Source organism: Mesoplodon bidens (assembly GCF_964165515.1).
Source record: "Mesoplodon bidens genome assembly, chromosome: 7".
NCBI lineage: Eukaryota > Metazoa > Chordata > Mammalia > Artiodactyla > Ziphiidae > Mesoplodon > Mesoplodon bidens.
The window spans coordinates 107771490-107790141 of NC_138164.1; the positions used below are offsets into that span (position 1 = coordinate 107771490).

An 18652-nucleotide genomic window follows, 5' to 3' on the forward strand; every position below is an offset into this window, starting at 1 on the left:
ATTACAACTGAGGACGATGAAATCAACAAACTGGTTATGAATTTTACTATCACAAAGCTTAAAATTTAATGTGAAGATTGACGTTTAAACAAGGACATACTTGATATAATGTGTGAAAAATTATTCTTGGTCACTTGTTCTCAGTCTAGTTGCAATTGGAAATATTTGTATTAACTTTAAAAAATTCCATTTCCTGACTAATTGTCAGAGAAACAAATCAGAATGTATTTCACTATACGTGTGATCCAGGCATCAGTGATTAAAAAAAATAAACAAACCTCAATTTTTCCAATGGGTGACAGATTGAGAACCACTGAGGTATGCAGTGCTCAGTCAATATGAAGATTGGCCCTGGTATAACCTGGGAGAGTAAGCTGAGGATCTAGAGAAAGCCATGCTTAAGCTGAGACATGAATGATACAAATGAGTAGATGTAGTAAAGGAAGCCAGAGGGCGTGTTCACTGAGGGCTATTGGAGTGAGTGCACATCGAATGGTAAAAGGTGCTGTGAAGCTCCTCTGTGCTGGTTTCCTTCTATTCCAGTGGGACCTCGTATGTGATTATCAGTCACAGAAACCAGTGGTTCAATTCCTATTCATGGCTGGAATGCTGGTGGGAGGCCTCATATATGGCCATCTCTCAGACAGGTGAGTGTCTCCAGATCACTGCTGCCATTCCTCTGTGGTGTTTTCACAGTTTATGATTAATTGCTTCATAAAAATTCTTTATTGAGTACCAATATACAATTTATACTGTTGTGGGTTGCCTTGGTTCCAAGGGAGCTATAGATGGAAATGCAGAATTAGAATCATTGTGATGAATGTCATTTTGTTGCCACAGAGTTCTCTGTACTGGACACAGAAATGACCTCTTCATAAGATCTGGGTGCATTTCAGAATAGTAGTTAGAGGTGAGTTACCATAAACTTCATTTATAAAGGTGAGAAGGAGTTACCAATGGGAAGTGAGAGGAAGGTGCTTCAAGGTAGGAGGTTCTTCCTGTTTGAAGAAACAGCATTGTAGGCCTTTCCCAAGGCTTCAGTGAGCTAAATGCTTGTGGGTTCTCACATTCGTCCTCATAGCATGGTTACCCCACTGTAATTAGTATTGATTTCTATAAAATTTGTGTGCTCAGTGAGATGGTACTGAAGTTGAATTAGAAATAATTGTGGCTATAATCTGTATGTTTAATTTTGTAAGAGAAAAAAAGCCTCATTAGAGGTAATACTTTCAACAATATAAGGTAACTAATCTATAGAACTCAGGAGTCATAATTTTTGGAGTGAGAAGTTTGGGTTATCCTGTGCCTGGCACTGGTCACCCAAAAGTAAGAGGACCAGCATGACTGCCACAGACTCAAGTCTCCCACAGGGGAAATGGAAGGCTTAAAGTATCTCTTGTCATCTGTAAGCCTAACGTCCTTTAATCTTACAGCTGAAAACTGTGGACTCTGAATGTGTCACCTCTCGAATCATGATTCTGTTCTATTGGTTTATCTGTCTCTTTATATGCCAGTACCATACTCTTTTGATTATTATAGCTTTGTAATATAGCTTGAAATAGACAGTGTTCTGCTTCTAGCTTGGATCTTCTTTGTCAGGATTGCTTTGACTATTTGGGTTCATTTGTGATTTCATATAAATTTTTGGACAGTTTTTTTTCTGTTTCTGTGAAAGATGCCACTGGAATTTTGATAGATATTGCACTGAATCTACAGATGGTTCTGGGTAGTGTGAACATTTTAAAAATATTAATTTTTCCCATCCATGAACATGAGTTCTTTCCATTTATTTTTGTCCACTTCAATTTCTTTCATCATCTTGTTTTTTCAGTGTCCAGATCTTTCATCTCCTTAATCATTTTATTGTTTTTGATGCAGCCGCAGAGCACAGGGAGATCAGCTCGGTGCTTTGTGACCACCTGGAGGGGTGGGATGGGGAGGGTGGGAGGGAGGGAGACGCAGGAGGGAAGGGATGTGGGAACAGATGTATATGTATGACTCATTCACTTTGTTATAAAGCAGAAACTAAAAAAAAAAAAGATGCTATAGTAAATGGGATTGTTTCTTTTATTACCCTTTTCAGATATTTCATTGTTGGTATATAGAAATGTGTTTGATTTTCATAAGTTGATTTGTTTCCTTCAACTGTACTGAATTTGTAAATAAGTTCTAACAAAGTTTTTGGTTGAGTCTTCAGGGTTTTCTACATACAAGTTCATATCATCTGTAACAAAAAGAATATAATTCCTTCTTTACCATTTGAATGCATTTTACTTCTTTTTCTTGTCTGATAGCTCTGATTAGGACTTTCAGGTTTATGTTGATAGGAGTGGTGTGAGTGGGCTCCCTTTACTCCCTTGAACTTAGAGGTAAATCTTGCAAACTGTCACTACTGAGTACGATGTTATCTGAAGGCTTGTCATATATTGAGGTATATTGAGGTTGAAGTATGTTCCTTCTACACCCAATTAATTGAGCATTTTTATCATGAAAGGATATTGTATTATATAAATGGATTTTTCTTTATCTTTTGAAATGATCATATGATTTTTAACTTTCATTCCATTAATATAGTGTATCACATATATTGATTTCCATATGTTGAACTCCTTGCATCCTAGGGATGAATCGTACTTCATCATATTGTATGACCATTTTAATGTGCTGTTAAATTTGGTTTGCTATTATTTTGATGAGAAACTTTTTGCATCTATATTCATCAGAGATGTTGGACTGTAGTTTTCTTGTTGTGTCCTTATCTGATTTTGATATCTTGAAAGTGGTGGTCTTCTAAAATGAGTTTGACCATAATTCAAAAAGATACATGTACCACAAAGTTCATTGCAGCACTATTTACAATAGCCAGGACATGGCAGCAACCTAAATGTCCATTGACAGATGAATGGATGAAGAATATGTGACACATATACACAATGAAATATTACTCAGCCATGAAAAGGAATGAATTGAGTATTTGTAAGGTGGATGGACCTAGAGTCTGTCATACACAGTAAAGTAAGTCAGAAAGAGAAAAACAACAGGAAAATGTATGCTAGCACACATGTATGGAAACTAAAAAGATGGTACTGATGAACCTAGTGGCAGGGCAGGAATAAAGACACAGACATAGAGAACAGACTTGAGGACATAGGGGGAAGGGGAAGCTGGGACGAAGTGAGAGAGTAGCATTGACATATATACACTACCAAATGTAAAATGGATGGCTAATGGGAAGCTGCTGCATAGCACAGGGAGATCAGCTCGATGCTTGGTGATGACCTAGAGGGGTGAGATAGGGAGAGTGGGAGGGAGGCTCAAGAGGGAAGGGATGGGGGATATATGTATATGTAAAGCTGATTCACTTTGTTGTACAGCAGAAACTAACACAACATTGTACAGTAATTATACTTCAATAAAGATATTAAACAAACAAACAAACAAACAAACAAATAAATAAAATGAGTTTGAGACTGTATTCTCCTCTTCAGTGTTTTGGAAATGTTTGAGAAGAGTTGGTGTTTATTCTTCAAATGTTTGTAAGAATTCACCTGTGAAATCATCAGGTCTTTTAAAAGAAGTTTAAATATAGTCAATTGATAGTATTGTATTAGTTTCAAGTACATAAAATCGTGATTCAATATTTTTATAGATTATATTCCATTTAAAGTTATTACAAATTAACAACTACATTTACCTATGCTCTGCAATTTATCCTTGTGGCTTATCTATTTCATTTATAGTAGTTTATGTCTCTTAATCTCATCCCCTATCTTGCCTCTCCCGCCCTTCCCTTTCCCCATTGGTAACCACTAGTTTGTGAGTCTGTTTCTGTATAATTACATAATTAATTTGTATTACTTTTTAGATTCCACATATAAATGAAAGCACAGAGTATTTGTCTTTTTCTGTCTGACTTTTTTCTCTAAGCATAATACTCTGTAGGCCCATCCACAGTGTTGCAAATTGTAGAATTTCCTTTTTTTTTTTTTTTTTCTTTTTGCGGTACGCGGGCCTCTCACTGTTGTGGCCTCTCCTGTTGCTGAGCACAGGCTCCGGACGTGCAGGCTCAGCGGCCATGGCTCACGGGCCCAGCCGCTCAGCGGCATGTGGGATCCTTCCGGACCGGGGCACGAACCCGTGTCCCCTGCATCGGCAGGCGGACTCTCTACCACTGCACCACCAGGGAAGCCCCTACTTCTTTTTTATCATTGAGCAATATTCCATTGTATGTATATATGTAGATATATGTGTGTGTGTATATATATATATAATATCTTCTTTATTCATTCATCTGTTGATGGACACTTAGGTTGCTTTCATATCTTTTCTATTGTAAATAATGCTGCTATGAACATTTGTATGCACTTATCTTTTTGAATGGCATGTTTTTTCTTTTCAGATATGTATCCAGAAGTGGTATTGCTGGATCATATGGTAGTCTATTTCTAGTTTTTTGAGGAAACTCCATACTGTTTTACATAGTTTCTGCACTAATTCACATTCCCACCAACAATGTATAAAAGTTCCCTTTTCTCTGCATTTTCACCAAGAGTTGTTGTTTGTGGTCTATTTCATGATAAGTATTTGATAGGTTTGAAGTGATATCCCATTGTGATTTGGATTTGCATTATCTGATGATTCCTAGTGTTGAGTATCTTTTCATGTGCCAGTTGGTCATCTGTTTTTGTATTTGGAAAAATGTCTAATCAGCTCTTCTGCCCATTTTTATATAGGGTAGTTTACTTTTCTTGATATTGAGTTATATATGTTGTTTAAATATTTTGGATATTTTCTTTTGAGGATGGGTGAGGTTTTGATTAGTGATTCAATATCTTTCATCATTATTGGTGTGTTCAGATACTGAATTTGCTAATGTTTCTGTCTTGGTAGATTGTATGTTTCTAGAAAATTTTCCCTTTATTCTAGGTTATCCACTTTGTCACTTATAAATATCTGCAGTAGTCTCTTTGTATCTCTGTAGTATCAGCTGTAATCTATCTGCTTTCATTTAAAATTTTTTAATTTAAATATTCTCTCATTTTCTTAGTCAAATAAGTTTCTCAATTTTGTTTGCTTTTTCAAAAAATCGCAACTTGGTTTTGTTGATGGCTTCTATTCTTTTCCTAGTTTCTATTTTATTTATTTCTGAACTGCTCTTAGTTATTTCTTTCCTTCTGCTAGCATTGGGCTTAGTTTTTCCTCTTTTCCAGTTCCTTCAGGTGTAAATTAATGTTATTTGAGAGGTTTCTTTTTTTTTAAACATCTTTATTGGACTATAATTGCTTTACATTGTTGTGTTAGTTTCTGCTGTATAAAAAAGTGAATCAGCTATACCTATACATATAACCCGAAATCCCCTCCCTCATCGTCTCCCTCCCACCCTCCTTATCCCACCCCTCTAGGTGGACACAAAGCACTGAGATGATCTCCCTGGGTTATGCAGCTGCTTCTGACAAGCTATCTGTTTAACATTTGATAGTGTATATATGTCAAAGCTACTCTGCCATTTCTTCCCAGCTTACCCTTCCCCCTCACTGTGTCCTCAAGTCCATTCTCTACATTTCCATCTTTATTCCTGTCCTGCCCCCAGGTTCTTCAGAACTATTTGGGTTTTTTTTAGATTCCAAATATATGTGTTAGCATACGGTATTTGTTTTTCTCTTTCTGATTTACTTCACTCTGTATGACAGATTCTAGGTCCATCCACCTGACTACAAATAACTCATTTTCATTTCTTTTGAAGGCTGAGTAATATTCCATTGTATATATGTGTCACATCCCCTTTATCCATTGGTCTCTTGATGGACACTTAGGTTGCTTCCATGTCCTGGCTACTGTAAATAGTGCTGCAATGAACATTGTGGTACATGACTCATTGAATTATGGTTTTCTCATAGTGTATCCCCAATAGTGGGATTGCTGGATCATATGGTAGTTTTATTTTTAGTATTTTAAGGTACCTCCATACTGTTTTCCATAGTGGCTGTATCAATTTACATTCCCACCAACAGTGCAAGAGGGTTCCCTTGTCTCCACACCTTCTCCAGCATTTACTGTTTGTAGATTTTTTGATTATGGCCATTCTGACTGGTGTGAGGTGATACCTCATTGTAGTTTTGATTTGCATTTCTCTAATGATTAGTGATGTTGAGTATCCTTTCATGTGTTTGTTGGCAATCTGTATATCTTCTTTTTTCTTTTTAACATCTTTATTGGAGTATACTTGCTTTACAATGGTGTGTTAGTTTCTGCTTTATAACAAAGTGAATCAGTTATACATATACATATGTCCCCATATCTCTTATCTCTCGCATCCCCCTCCCTCTCACCCTGCTAGGTGGTCACAAAGCACCCAGCTGATCTCCCTGTGCTATGTGGCTGCTTCCCACTAGCCATCTATTTTACTTTTGGTAGTGTATATAGGTCCATAACACTCTCTCACTTTGTCCCAGCTTACCCTGCCCCCTCCCCATATCCTCAAGTCAATTCTCTAGTAGGTCTGCATCTTTATTCCTCTCTTGCCCCTAGGTTCTTCTGACCATTTTTTCCCTTAAATTCCATATATATATGTGTTAGCATACAGTATTTGTTTTTCTCTTTCTGACTTAATTCACTCTGTATGACAGACTCTAGGTCCATCCACCTCACTACAAATATCTCAATTTCATTTCTTTTTATGGCTGAGTAATATTCCATTGTATATATGTGCCACACCTTCTTTATCCATTCATCCAATGATGGACAGTTAGGTTGCTTCCATGTCCTGGCTATTGTAAATAGACCTGCAATGAACATTTTGGTACATGACTCTTTTTGAATTATGGTTTTCTCAGGGTATATGCCCGGTAGTGGGATTGCTGGGTCATATGGTAGTTCTATTTGTAGTTTTTTAAGGAACCTCCATACTGTTCTCCATCGTGGCCGTATCAATTTACATTCCCACCAACAGTGCAAGAGGATTCCTTTTCTCCACACCCTCTCCAACATTTATTGTTTCTAGATTTTTTGATGATGGACATGCTGATCGGTGTGAGATGGTATCTCATTGTAGTTTTGTTTTGTTTTGTTTTGTTTTTTGTGGTACACGGGCCTCTCACCATGTGGTCTCTCCCGCTGTGGAGCAGAGGCTCTGGACGCGCAGGCTCAGCGGCCATGGCTCACGGGCCCAGCCGCTCAATGGCATGTGGGATCCTCCTGGATCGGGGCACAAACCCGTGTCCCCTGCATCGGCAGGCGGACTCTCAACCACTGTGCCACCAGTGAAGCCCTCTCATTGTAGTTTTGATTTGCATTTCTCTACTGATTAATGATGTTGAGCATTCTATCATGTGTTTGTTGGCCATCTGTATATCTTCTTTGGAGAAATGTCTATTTAGGTCTTCTGCCCATTTTTGGATTGAGTTGTTTTCTTTTTGGTTATTGAGTTGCATGAGCTGTTTGTAAATCTTGGAGATTAATCCTTTGTCAGTTGCTTCATTTGCAAATATTTTCTCCCATTCTGAGGGTTGCCTTTTCATCTTGTTTATGGTTTCCATTGCTGTGCAAAAGCTTTTAAGTTTCATTAGGTCCCATTTGTTTATTTTTATTTCCATTTCTCTAAGAGGTAGGTCAAAAAGGATCTTGCTGTGATTTATGTCATAGAGTTTTCTGTCTATGTTTTCCTCTAAGAGTTTGATAGTGTCTGGCCTTACATTTAGGTCTTTAATCCATTTTGAGTTTATTTTTGTATATGGTGTTACAGAGTGTTCTAATTTCATACTTTTACATGTACCTGTCCAGTTTTCCCAGCACCACTTATTGAAGAGGCTGTCTTTTCTCCACTGTATATTCTTGCCTCCTTTATCAAAGATAAGGTGACCATATGTGCGTGGGTTTATCTCTGGGCTTTCTATCCTGTTCCATTGATGTATATTTCTGTTTTGTGCCAGTACCATATTGTCTTGATTACTGTAGTTTTGTAGTATAGTCTGAAGTCAGGGAGCCTGATTCCTTCAGTTCCATTTTTCGTTCTCAAGATTGCTTTGGCTATTCGAGGTCTTTTGTGTTTCCATACAAATTGTGAAATTTTTTCTTCTAGTTCTGTGAAATATGCCACTGGTAGTTTGATAGAGATTGCATTGTATCTGTAGATTGCTTTGGGTAGTAGAGTCATTTTCACAATGTTGATTCTTCCAATCCAGGAACATGGTATTTCTCTCCATCTATTTGTATCATCTTTAATTTCTTTCCTCAGTGTCTTATAATTTTCTGCATACAGGTCTTTTGTCTCCTTAAGTAGGTTTATTCCTAGTTGTTTTATTCTTTTTGTTGGAATGGTAGATGGGAGTGTTTTCTTAATTTCACTTCCAGATTTTTCATCATTAGTGTATAGGAATGCAAGAGATTTCTGTGCATTAATTTTGTATCCTGCTACTTTACTTTACTTTACTTTTCTCTGGTTGCTGTGGCTAAAACTTCCAAAACTATGCCAAATAATAGTGGTGAGAGTGGGCAACCTTGTCTTGTTCCTGATCTTAGTGGAAATGGTTTCAGTTTTTCACCTTTGAGGACAATGTTGGCTGTGGGTTTGTCATATATGGCCTTTATTATGTTGAGGAAAGTTTCCTCTATGCCTACCTTCTGGAGGGTTTTTATCATAAATCGGTGTTGAATTTTGTTGAAAGTGCTCTCTGCATCTATTGAGATGATCATATGGTTTTTCTACTTCAGTTTGTTAATATGGTGTATCACATTGATTGATTTGCATATATTGAAGAATCCTTGCATTCCTGGGATAAACCCCACTTGATCATAATGTATGATCCTGCTGCTGTTTAACATCATACTGTAAATGTATGTAGAGCAATTAGAGAGAAAGAGAAATAAAATTTACCCAAAGTAAAAAGGAAGAATAATAATATAATTATATATATATATAGAGAGAGATGACATAAGCATATAGATATAGAAAATTCCAAAGAATGCACAAGAAATTTATTAGACCTAATAAACGAATTTAAGAAAGTTGCAGAGCACAAAACGAACACACAAAAATCAGTTGTTTTTCTATATATTTGAAGTGAACAATTTGAAAAGAAAATTAGGAAATTTATTACCCATACATCATCTTCTAAAGGAATAAAATACTTAGAAATAAATTTAACCTAGGATGTGAAAGACTTGCACATTGAAAACTATACAGCGTTGTTGAAAGAAATTAGAGAAGACCTAAATAACTGGAAAGTATCCAGTTATCCTCATTAATGAGGATAATGAGGTAGGAAGACCTAATATTATCAATGAAGTCAATCATATTTAATGCAACTACAGTTTCAATGAAATCACTATCAAAACTCCAATGTAATGTTTTTCTAGAAACAGAAAAGCTGAAACTTATATTCATATGAAATCAGGGCTCCAAATAGCCAAACAATTTTGAAAAAGAAGAGTAAATTCAGGGGACTCATGCATCTCAGTTTCAGAACTACAATAAAACTACAGTTACCAAATGTTATGGTACTGGTATAAGGATTGACATACAGACAAATGTAATAGAACTGAGAGTTCAGAAATAAACCCATACATTTATAGCCAACTGTCTTTTGACAAGGGTGCCAAGACAATTTAATGTGAGAAAGAACAGTCTCTTCAACAGATGGCATTGAATAACTAAATGTCCACATACAATAGAATAAAGTTTTCTCTTCTGTGCACACTGTATATAAAAATTAACCCAGAATGTATCATTGACCTACATATAAAAATTAAAAACTTAAAAATCTTAAAAGAAAACATAGAAATAACTTTTCATGACCCTTTATTCAGAAATGAATTCTGAGAAATCAAAAGCACAAACAACAATAGAAAAATAGGTAAATTAGAATTCATCAAATTTTAAAACTATTGTGTATCAAAGTACATTATCGATAAAGTGAAAATACAAACTGCAAATGGGTGAAAGTATTGGCAAATCATATATCTTTTAAATGTTTAATATCCAGAACATATAAATAACTTAATGACAAAATAATAAACCAATTAAAAATTGGCAAAGAATTTGAATAGATATGGTCACAAAGAAGATATTCAAGTTGCAATAAGCACACGAAAAGAACCTCAACAACATCACTTATTAAAGAAATGCAAATCAATACTATCTGGGAAACCAGTGAACACATACTAAGTTGGGTATAATAAAAAAATAAAAATCATAAATAGGAGAGAGCTCAAGAAGGTGGAGCAAGGGAATGAGTACCTCACTTCCCGCCATTAACACATCACAAATACATCTACATGTAGAACAATTCTCAGTGAAAACTAAGTGTAAATTTGCATAAGTATTCCTGTACAACCAAGGTTAAAAGGTAGATAAACAAGTGAGGATGAGAAAAAAAGCTATTTTGTCAGAACCTGTGCTCCTCTGAGTGGACTAAAAGAAAAAGGGAGATTTCATGGGTGCACATGTGTAAGGAGTGCATGCATGCTGGCTTGCCACCAGACAGGGCATGTAGAGGTCTGCTCTACTGGCTGCTGTGTTTATCATGACCACCTCACTATGCACCATAGCTCAAGCAGAACAAATGCTTAGGTCCTGCTTACTCCACACCACCAGCAGAATTGGATCTAGGGTGACCAGGACCTGGGAAAAGACTCAATTTTGGGATGCAGATGCTCCCCTGTAACAGAGTAGACATCAGGTGGAGCAGCAACAGCCATAGTTAGCAGTTACTCTAGTGGTGTCCTAGAAGTAACCTTGACTTGTGATAGCAGCTGCTCCACAACAGCACAACCCTCCCCACGTGTCCCACCTGCCCTGAAGAGAAGTTCCACCCAGGGCAGGAGCAATGTAGCCTGGGGACAGTGATCAATTAATTATAAGCACAAAGCATCTTGCCCCTGAGACAGGGCAGAGAGGGGACTGCTCTAGAGGCTGCCAGTTTTTGAGGACTGCCTTGCTGTGTCCCCCAACCCAAGCCAAGTGAATGTTCTGTTCCTGCTCACTTTATGCCACAGTGCGGTACTGGATATGGGGTGGCCACCACCAGGGAAAAGACGCAGCCATGGGCTGTATCTGAGTGGAGCTGCAGAGGCCTACACAGCACAGAATTAGACCTCTGTAGGTGCACAAGCCCCACTTGCTTCACCACTCTCCTCCTCTAGAGCAAAGGTCCCACTGTCGAGAGAAAGAAAAACACAATTAAAAGGAAAACAGGCAGCATGAGCCCAACCCTCAGGGCTTCCAATACAGCAACTTGGGATTAGATCTAGCTCCTGACAAGGCAATGATGGCCACTGAACAAAGGAAAGTCCTGCCTCACATCTTGAATAGGCTCTAGGTCTTCTACTGCCAGGCCTGCCCCATCAAGGTGATACCTGCCAGCACTCCCTGAGGAAACAGCTGACTGACATCCACATCAAATCCAGCCCTCTCCCCAAAGGCACTGGACACACTCAGTCTACAAAGAGATGTTCACACATGAGAACACTCCTTCAAGACCACAATAGGTAACTGTTTCAACTAAATACATAGAGACAGAGAAATTTAAGTAAAATGAAAAAACAGAGGGACTACTCTCAACTGAAGGATCAAGAGAAAATGCCTTAAAAAATAATGAAACAGAAATAAAAAATTTACATGATAAAGAATTCAAACATTGATAATGAAAAATGTTAACTGAATTAGGGAAAAGATTGATCTAAACACTGATCATTTAAACAAGGAAATAGAAAATGCAAGAAAGAACTAATCAAAAATAAATAATTCAATATCTGAAATAAAGAACACACTAGAAGAAATGACTAGCAGACTAAGTGACATATAACAAAGCACAAGTGATCTGAAGATAGAATATTGGAAATCACACAGTCAGAACAGCAGAATGAAAGACACATTAAAAAAATGATCACAATCTACAAGATCTCTGAGATAACATGAAGCATGACAACATTTGCATTATTGGGGTTCCAGAGGGAGAAGAGAAATATAAGTAGATTGAAAATGTATATAAGGAAATTATGTCTGAAAATTTCCCAAACCTGGAGGAAGAAACAGATATCCAGGCACAGGAAGCACAGAGGGTCCTAGAAAAGATTAAACCAAAAAAAAAAAAAAAAGATTAAACCAAACAGACCCACAACAAGATATATCATAATTAAAATGATAAAAGTGAAAGATAAAGAAAGGATTCTAAAGGCAGCAAGAGAAAAACAATGAGTTATATGCAAGAGAATTCCCATAAGGCTATCAACTGATTTTTCTGCAGAAAATTTGCAAGCCAGAACGGAGTGCCATGACATATTCAAAGCGCTGAAAGGAAAAAAACTGCAACCCAGGATACTCTACCAAGCAAGAGTACCATTTAGGATAGAAAGAGAAATAAAGAACTTCTTAGAAAAGCAAAACTGAAAGAATTAATCAATACTAAACATATCGTAAAAGAAATGTTGAATATTCTTCTCCAAATAGAAAAGAAGTAAGGATCTATAAGAGAGGGAAAATCCCATTAGGGAACACAAATATATAGAAAGAATTTAAGATCACTAAATGTGCCAGCTGTACATTAAAAGTCAAAAAATTGTAAAAACAACCATAATTACTATGAGATAAACAGTTAAGAGATAAACATGAATATGTAAAAATGACATCAAAACCACAAATGTGGGGGAGGGGAATAAAAATGTGTATGTCTTAGAATGTGTTTGAACTTAAATAACAGTCAGTTTAAAACAAGTGGGTATAATTATGAGTCAACATACATGAACCCCATGGTAAAAATAAATCAGAAACCTATAGTAAATACACAAAAATCAGGACTTCCCTGGTGGTGCAGTGGTTAAGATTCCATGCTCCCAATGCAGGGGGCCTGGGTTCAATCCCTGGTCAGGGAGCTAGATCTCACATGCATGCCACAACTAAGGAGCCCGTCTGCCGCAACTGACAGGGTGCAACAAAATAAATAAATAAATAAATAAATAAATAAATAAATAAATAATTTTAGGGCTTCCCTGGTGGCACAGTGGTTAAGAATCCACCTGCCAAGGCAGGGGACACAGGTTCGAGCCCTGGTCGGGGAAGATCCCACATGCCGCAGACAAACTAAGCCCATGCGCCACAACTACTGAAGTCCGCGCACCTGGAGCCTGTGCTCCACAACAAGAGAAGCCACCATGATGAGAAACCCGTGCACTGTGAGGAAGAGCAGCCTCCGCTCGCTGCAACTAGAGAAAGCCTGCGTGCAACAAGGAAGACCCAACGCAGCCAAAAATAACTAATAAATAAATTTATAAAAAGAATACACAGGGCTTCCCTGGTGGCGCAGTGGTTGAGAGTCCGCCTGCCGATGCAGGGGACACGGGTTCGTGCCCCGGTCTGGGAAGATCCCACATGCCGCAGAGCGGCTAGGCCCGTGAGCCATGGCTGCTGAGCCTGCGCATCCGGAGCCTGTGCTCTGCAAGGGGAGAGGCCACAACAGTGAGAGGCCCGCCTACCGCAAAAAAAAAAAAAAAAAAAAAGAATACACAAAAATCATAAAGAGAGAAAGCCAAGAACACTATTAAAGAAAATCATCATTTTATATATAGTAGTGTGTACACCTGAAACCAACACAACATTGTAAATCAACTATACTCCAATAAAAAGTAAGAAAAAAAATTTAAAAAGAAAATTATCAAATCACAATAGTAGGAACTACAAGAAGATAAAATGAAGAAAGCAGATCTATAAAAACAACCAGAAAACATGTAATAAAATTGCAAAAGTACACCACTATCAATAATTACTTTAAATATCAATTAACTAAATGCTCCAATCAAAAGATATAGAGTAGCTAATTGGAAAAAGAAACCAAGACATTCAGTATGCTGCCCACATGAGACAACTTGAGAGTGAGTCTGAAAGTGAAGGGATAGAAAAAGATATTTCAAAGGGAAATAACAAGAAATCAGAAGTAGCAGTACTCATATGAAACATAATAGATTTTATAACAAAGCCTATAGAAAAAGACAAAGAAGGTTTATATAATAATACAGGGATAAATACAAGAACAGGATATTACACTAGCTAACATATATGCACTCAATAGAGGAACACCTAAATATATAAAGCAAACACTAGCAAACATAAAGGGAGAAATTGACAATAATACAATAATAGTAGGAAAATTTAACATTCCACTGACTTCAGTGGACTGATCATCCAGACAGAAAATCAGTAAGGCAAAAGTGGTCTTAAAGACACAATAGACCAGTTGGACTTAGTTGAAATCTACAGGACATCACATCCCCCCCCCGAAAAATCAGAATACACATTCTCTTCAAGTGCACATGGAATGTTCTTCAGGATAGATCACATATTGGACCACAAAACAAGTCTCAACAAATTTAAGATAGAAATAATATAAAACATTTTTTCCTACCACAGCAGTATGAATCCAGAAATCAACTACAGGAAGAAAAATGGGAAAAGAACAAACATGTGGAGACTAAATAACATGCTACTAAGAAACTACTGGGTCAATGACAAAATCAAAGAGGAAATCAGAATATACCCTGAGACAAGTGAAAATGAAGCACACTTTCCATAAACTGTGAGATGCATCAAAAGCAGTTCTAAGAGGGAAGTTTATAGCAATCCAGGCCTTCCCCCCAAAACAAGAAAATTCTCAAATAAACCACCTAAACATAGTTAGAAAAAGAAAGACAAACAAAACACAAGTCACTAGAAGGAAGGAAGTAATAAAGTTCAGAAAGAAAATAAATAAATATAAATTTAAAAAAATAGAAAAGATCAATGGAACCAAGAGTTGGTTTTTTGAAAATATAAACAAAATTGATAAACCTGTAGCCAGGCTCACTAAGAAGAAAAGAGAGAGGACCCAAATAAACAAAATAAGAAATGAAAGAGGGGAAATAACAACTGATACCACAGAGGAACAAAAAAATCATAAAAGAATACTATGACTATTTATACATCAAAATATTGGACAACCTAGAAGAAATTAACAAATTTCTAAAAGTATGCAGCCTGCCAATACTGAGTCAAGAAGAAACAGACAATTTGAACAGACTGATCAGTAGAAGTGAGATAGAATCTTTAATTTTAAAAACTTCTTGCAAACAAGAGTCCAGGGCCAAATGGCTTCAAAGGGGAATTCTACCAAACATGTAGAGAAGAGTTAATATCTATCCTTCTCTAAAGAAGGTAAATATATACAGTGGTACATATATACAGTGGAATACTACTAAGCCACAAAAAAGAATGAAATAATGCCATTTGCAGCAACTTGGATGGACCTAGAGATTATCATACTAAGTGAAGTAAGTCAGAAAGAGAAAGACAAACAGCATATGATATCACTTATATGTGGAATCTAGAATAAGATGCAAAAGAACTTATCTACAAAACAGAAACAGATTCATAGATATAGAGAACAGACTTGTGGTTGCCAAGCAGGAGGAGTGGTGGGGGAAGGATGGATTGGGAGTTTGGGATTAGCAGATCCAAACTATTATATACTGAATGGACAAACAAGTTCCTACAGTATAGCACAGGGAGCTATATTCAATGTCCTGTAATAAACAAAAAAAAAAAGACAAGAATATGAAAAAGAATGAATATATATATATTCATATATATAGTCATATATATATGACTAATCACTTTGCTGTACAGCAGAAATTAACATAACATTGTAAAACAACTATACCTCAATAAAATAAAATAAAAAACAAAAACATCTATACTTCTCAAACTATTCCAAAAAATTGCAGAGGAAGGAGCATGTCTGAACATATTCTATGAGGCCATCATCACCCTCATACCAAAACCAGAAAAAGCTGTCACAAAAAAAGGAATTAGAGGCAAATATCACTGAAGAACATAGTTGCAAAAGTCCTCAATAACATGTTGTTATTAGGAAACTGAATCCAACAATATATCAAAAAGATCATACAGAATAATCAAGTGTGCTTTATTGCATGGATGCAAGTATTTTTCAGTTTCTGCAAAGAAATCAATGTGATATACCACATTAAGAAACTGAAGAATTAAGAAAAACCATATGGTCATCTAAATAGATGGAGAAAAAGATTTTGATAAAATTCAACATTCATTTACAGTAAAAAAATCTTCAGAAAGTGGGCATAGAGGAAAGATACCACAACGTCATAATAGCCATATATGACAAGCACATAGCTAACATAATCACTGGTGAAAAACTGAAAGCATTTCTTATAAGTTCAGGAACAAGAAAAGGGTGCTCATTCTTGCCACATTTATTCAACATAGTATTGGAAGTCCTAACCATGCAAATACAATAACAAATATTGGTGAGAATGTGGACAAAAGGGAACCCTTGTACACTATTGGTGAGAATGTAAATTGAAGCAACCCCTGTGGAAGACAGTATGGAAGGTTCTCAAAAAACTAAAAATAGAGCTACCATGTGACCCAGCAATTCCATTCCTGGGATAATATCCAGAAAAAATGAAAACTCTAATTCAAAAAGATACATGCACCCCAATATTCATAGCAGCACAATTTATAATAGCCGAGACATGGGAGCAATCTGTGTACCCATTAACAGACTAATAAAGAAGATGTAGTATATATTTACAATGGAATATTACTCAGCCATGATAAGAATGAAATTCTGGTTTTTGCAGCAATTTGGATGGACCTAGAAAATATTGTGCTAGTGAAATAAGTCAGAGAGAGAAAGACAAATACTCTATAACATCACTTATATGTGGAATCTTAAAAAATAATACCAATGAATGTATGCAAAAAAAAAACAGGCTTACAGATACAGAAAACAAACTAGTGGTTACAAAATGGGACAGGAAGTGGGGAGGGAGATATTAGAGATATGGTATTAAGAGATAGATAAGACTATTGCGCATAGAACAGAAGAGCAACAAGGATATATTTTAAAGCACAGGGAATTATATCCATTATCTTATAATAACTTATAATGGAATATAATCTGCAAAAATACTGAATCACTGTGCTGTACACCAGAAACTAATATAATATTGTAAATTAACAGTACTTCAACAAAAACTTAGAAATTTCAAGTGTTGGTGAGCATGTGGAGAAATTGAAACTCTTGTCCATTGATGGTGGGAATGTAAATTGGTGAAACCACTGTGGAAAACAGTTTGACAGATCCTCAAAAATCTAAATATGTAATTGCCATCTGAATACTCTAAAAACAGGGACTTAGACAGCTGTATATCAAAGAATACAGTAAAAAAGAATGAAGTTCTGGTACATGGTACAACATGAATGAACCTTGAAAAAATTATGCTAAATGAAATAAACCTGACACAAAAGAACAAATGTTGTAGGCATCCACTTATATGAAATATATCTAGAATAGGCAAATCAATAGAGACAGAAAGTAGATTAGTGATATCAGAAGAATAAGAGGGCAGGAGTGAATGGGAAATTACTGCTTGATGGTGATAGAATTTCTCTTTGTGTTGACGTAAATGTCTCAGAAAAAAGACAATGATGGTAGCACAACATGATGAATGTAATTAATCACAGGTTTGTACATCTAAAAATGATTAAAATGACAAGTATTGTATCTATCATATGACAATAAAAACATTCAAATATATCTCCAAATATCATTGTGAATTATGTGTCTAGTTCTGTCAATATTGTTTCATGTATTTCAAACTTTTTTTAAGTTAAGGTACATTTGACATTTCTAGCGTTATCTTTTCTGTAAATATATTTTGTTTTGAAATTTATTTTATTTGATATTAATATAAAGACTCCCACATTATTATTACTATTTTAATTCTATATCTTTTTCTGTCAATTTACATTTTTTTACTTCTTTATTGGAGTATAATTGCTTTACAATGTTGTGTTAGTTTCTGCTGTATAACAGGGTGAATCAGCTAAATGTATACATATAACCCCATATCCCCTCCCTCCCACCCTCCCTATCACACCCCTCTAGGTCCTCACAGAGCATTGAGCTGATCTCCCCGTGCTATGCAACAGCTTCCCACTAGCCATCCATTTTACATTTGGTAGTGTATGTATGTCAATGCTACTCTCTCGCTTCGTCCCAACTTTCCCTTTACCCGTCTGTGTCCTCAAGTCCTTTCTCTACGTCTGCGTCTTTATTCCTGCACTGCCACTAGGTTCATCAGTACCGTTTTTTGTTTTTTTTAGATTCCATATAAGTGTGTTAGCATACGGTATTTTTTTTTCTCATTCTGACTTACTTCACTCTGTATGACAGACTCTAGGTCCATCTTTCAACTGAATATTTTAAGTACTACAGTGGGCAGTGTAAAAGTACATCACTTTTTTGATCACTACAAGAAACCATATGCCAATAAAATAGAAAACCTGGAAGAAATAGAAAAATTCTTAGAAAAGCACAACCTTCAGAGACTGAACCAGGAAGAAATAGAAAATATAAACAGACCAATGACAAGCACTGAAATTGAAACTGTGATTAAAAATCTTCCAACAAATAAAAGCCCATGACAAGATGGGTCCACACGCGAATTCTATCAAACATGTAGAGAAGAGCTAACACATATCCCTGTCAAAATCTTCCAAAATATAGCAGAGAGGGGAACACTCCCAAACTTATTCAACGAGGCCACCATCACCCTGATACCAAAACCAGACAAAGATGTCACAAAG

General features: G+C 36.3%; 1 protein-coding gene across 7 annotated transcripts in view; it reads left to right on the forward strand.

The window, feature by feature from the left end:
* The window catches only part of LOC308620964 (solute carrier family 22 member 10-like), a 60356-nt gene that overhangs the window by 16453 nt on the left and 25251 nt on the right, over window positions 1-18652 (forward strand). For all 7 annotated transcript variants that reach the window (XM_081240901.1, XM_081240900.1, XM_081240904.1 and 4 more), the window contains one exon: window positions 544-647. In XM_081240901.1, coding sequence (XP_081097027.1) covers window positions 544-647 — 104 coding nt within the window. The remainder of the gene's footprint in view (window positions 1-543; window positions 648-18652) is intronic.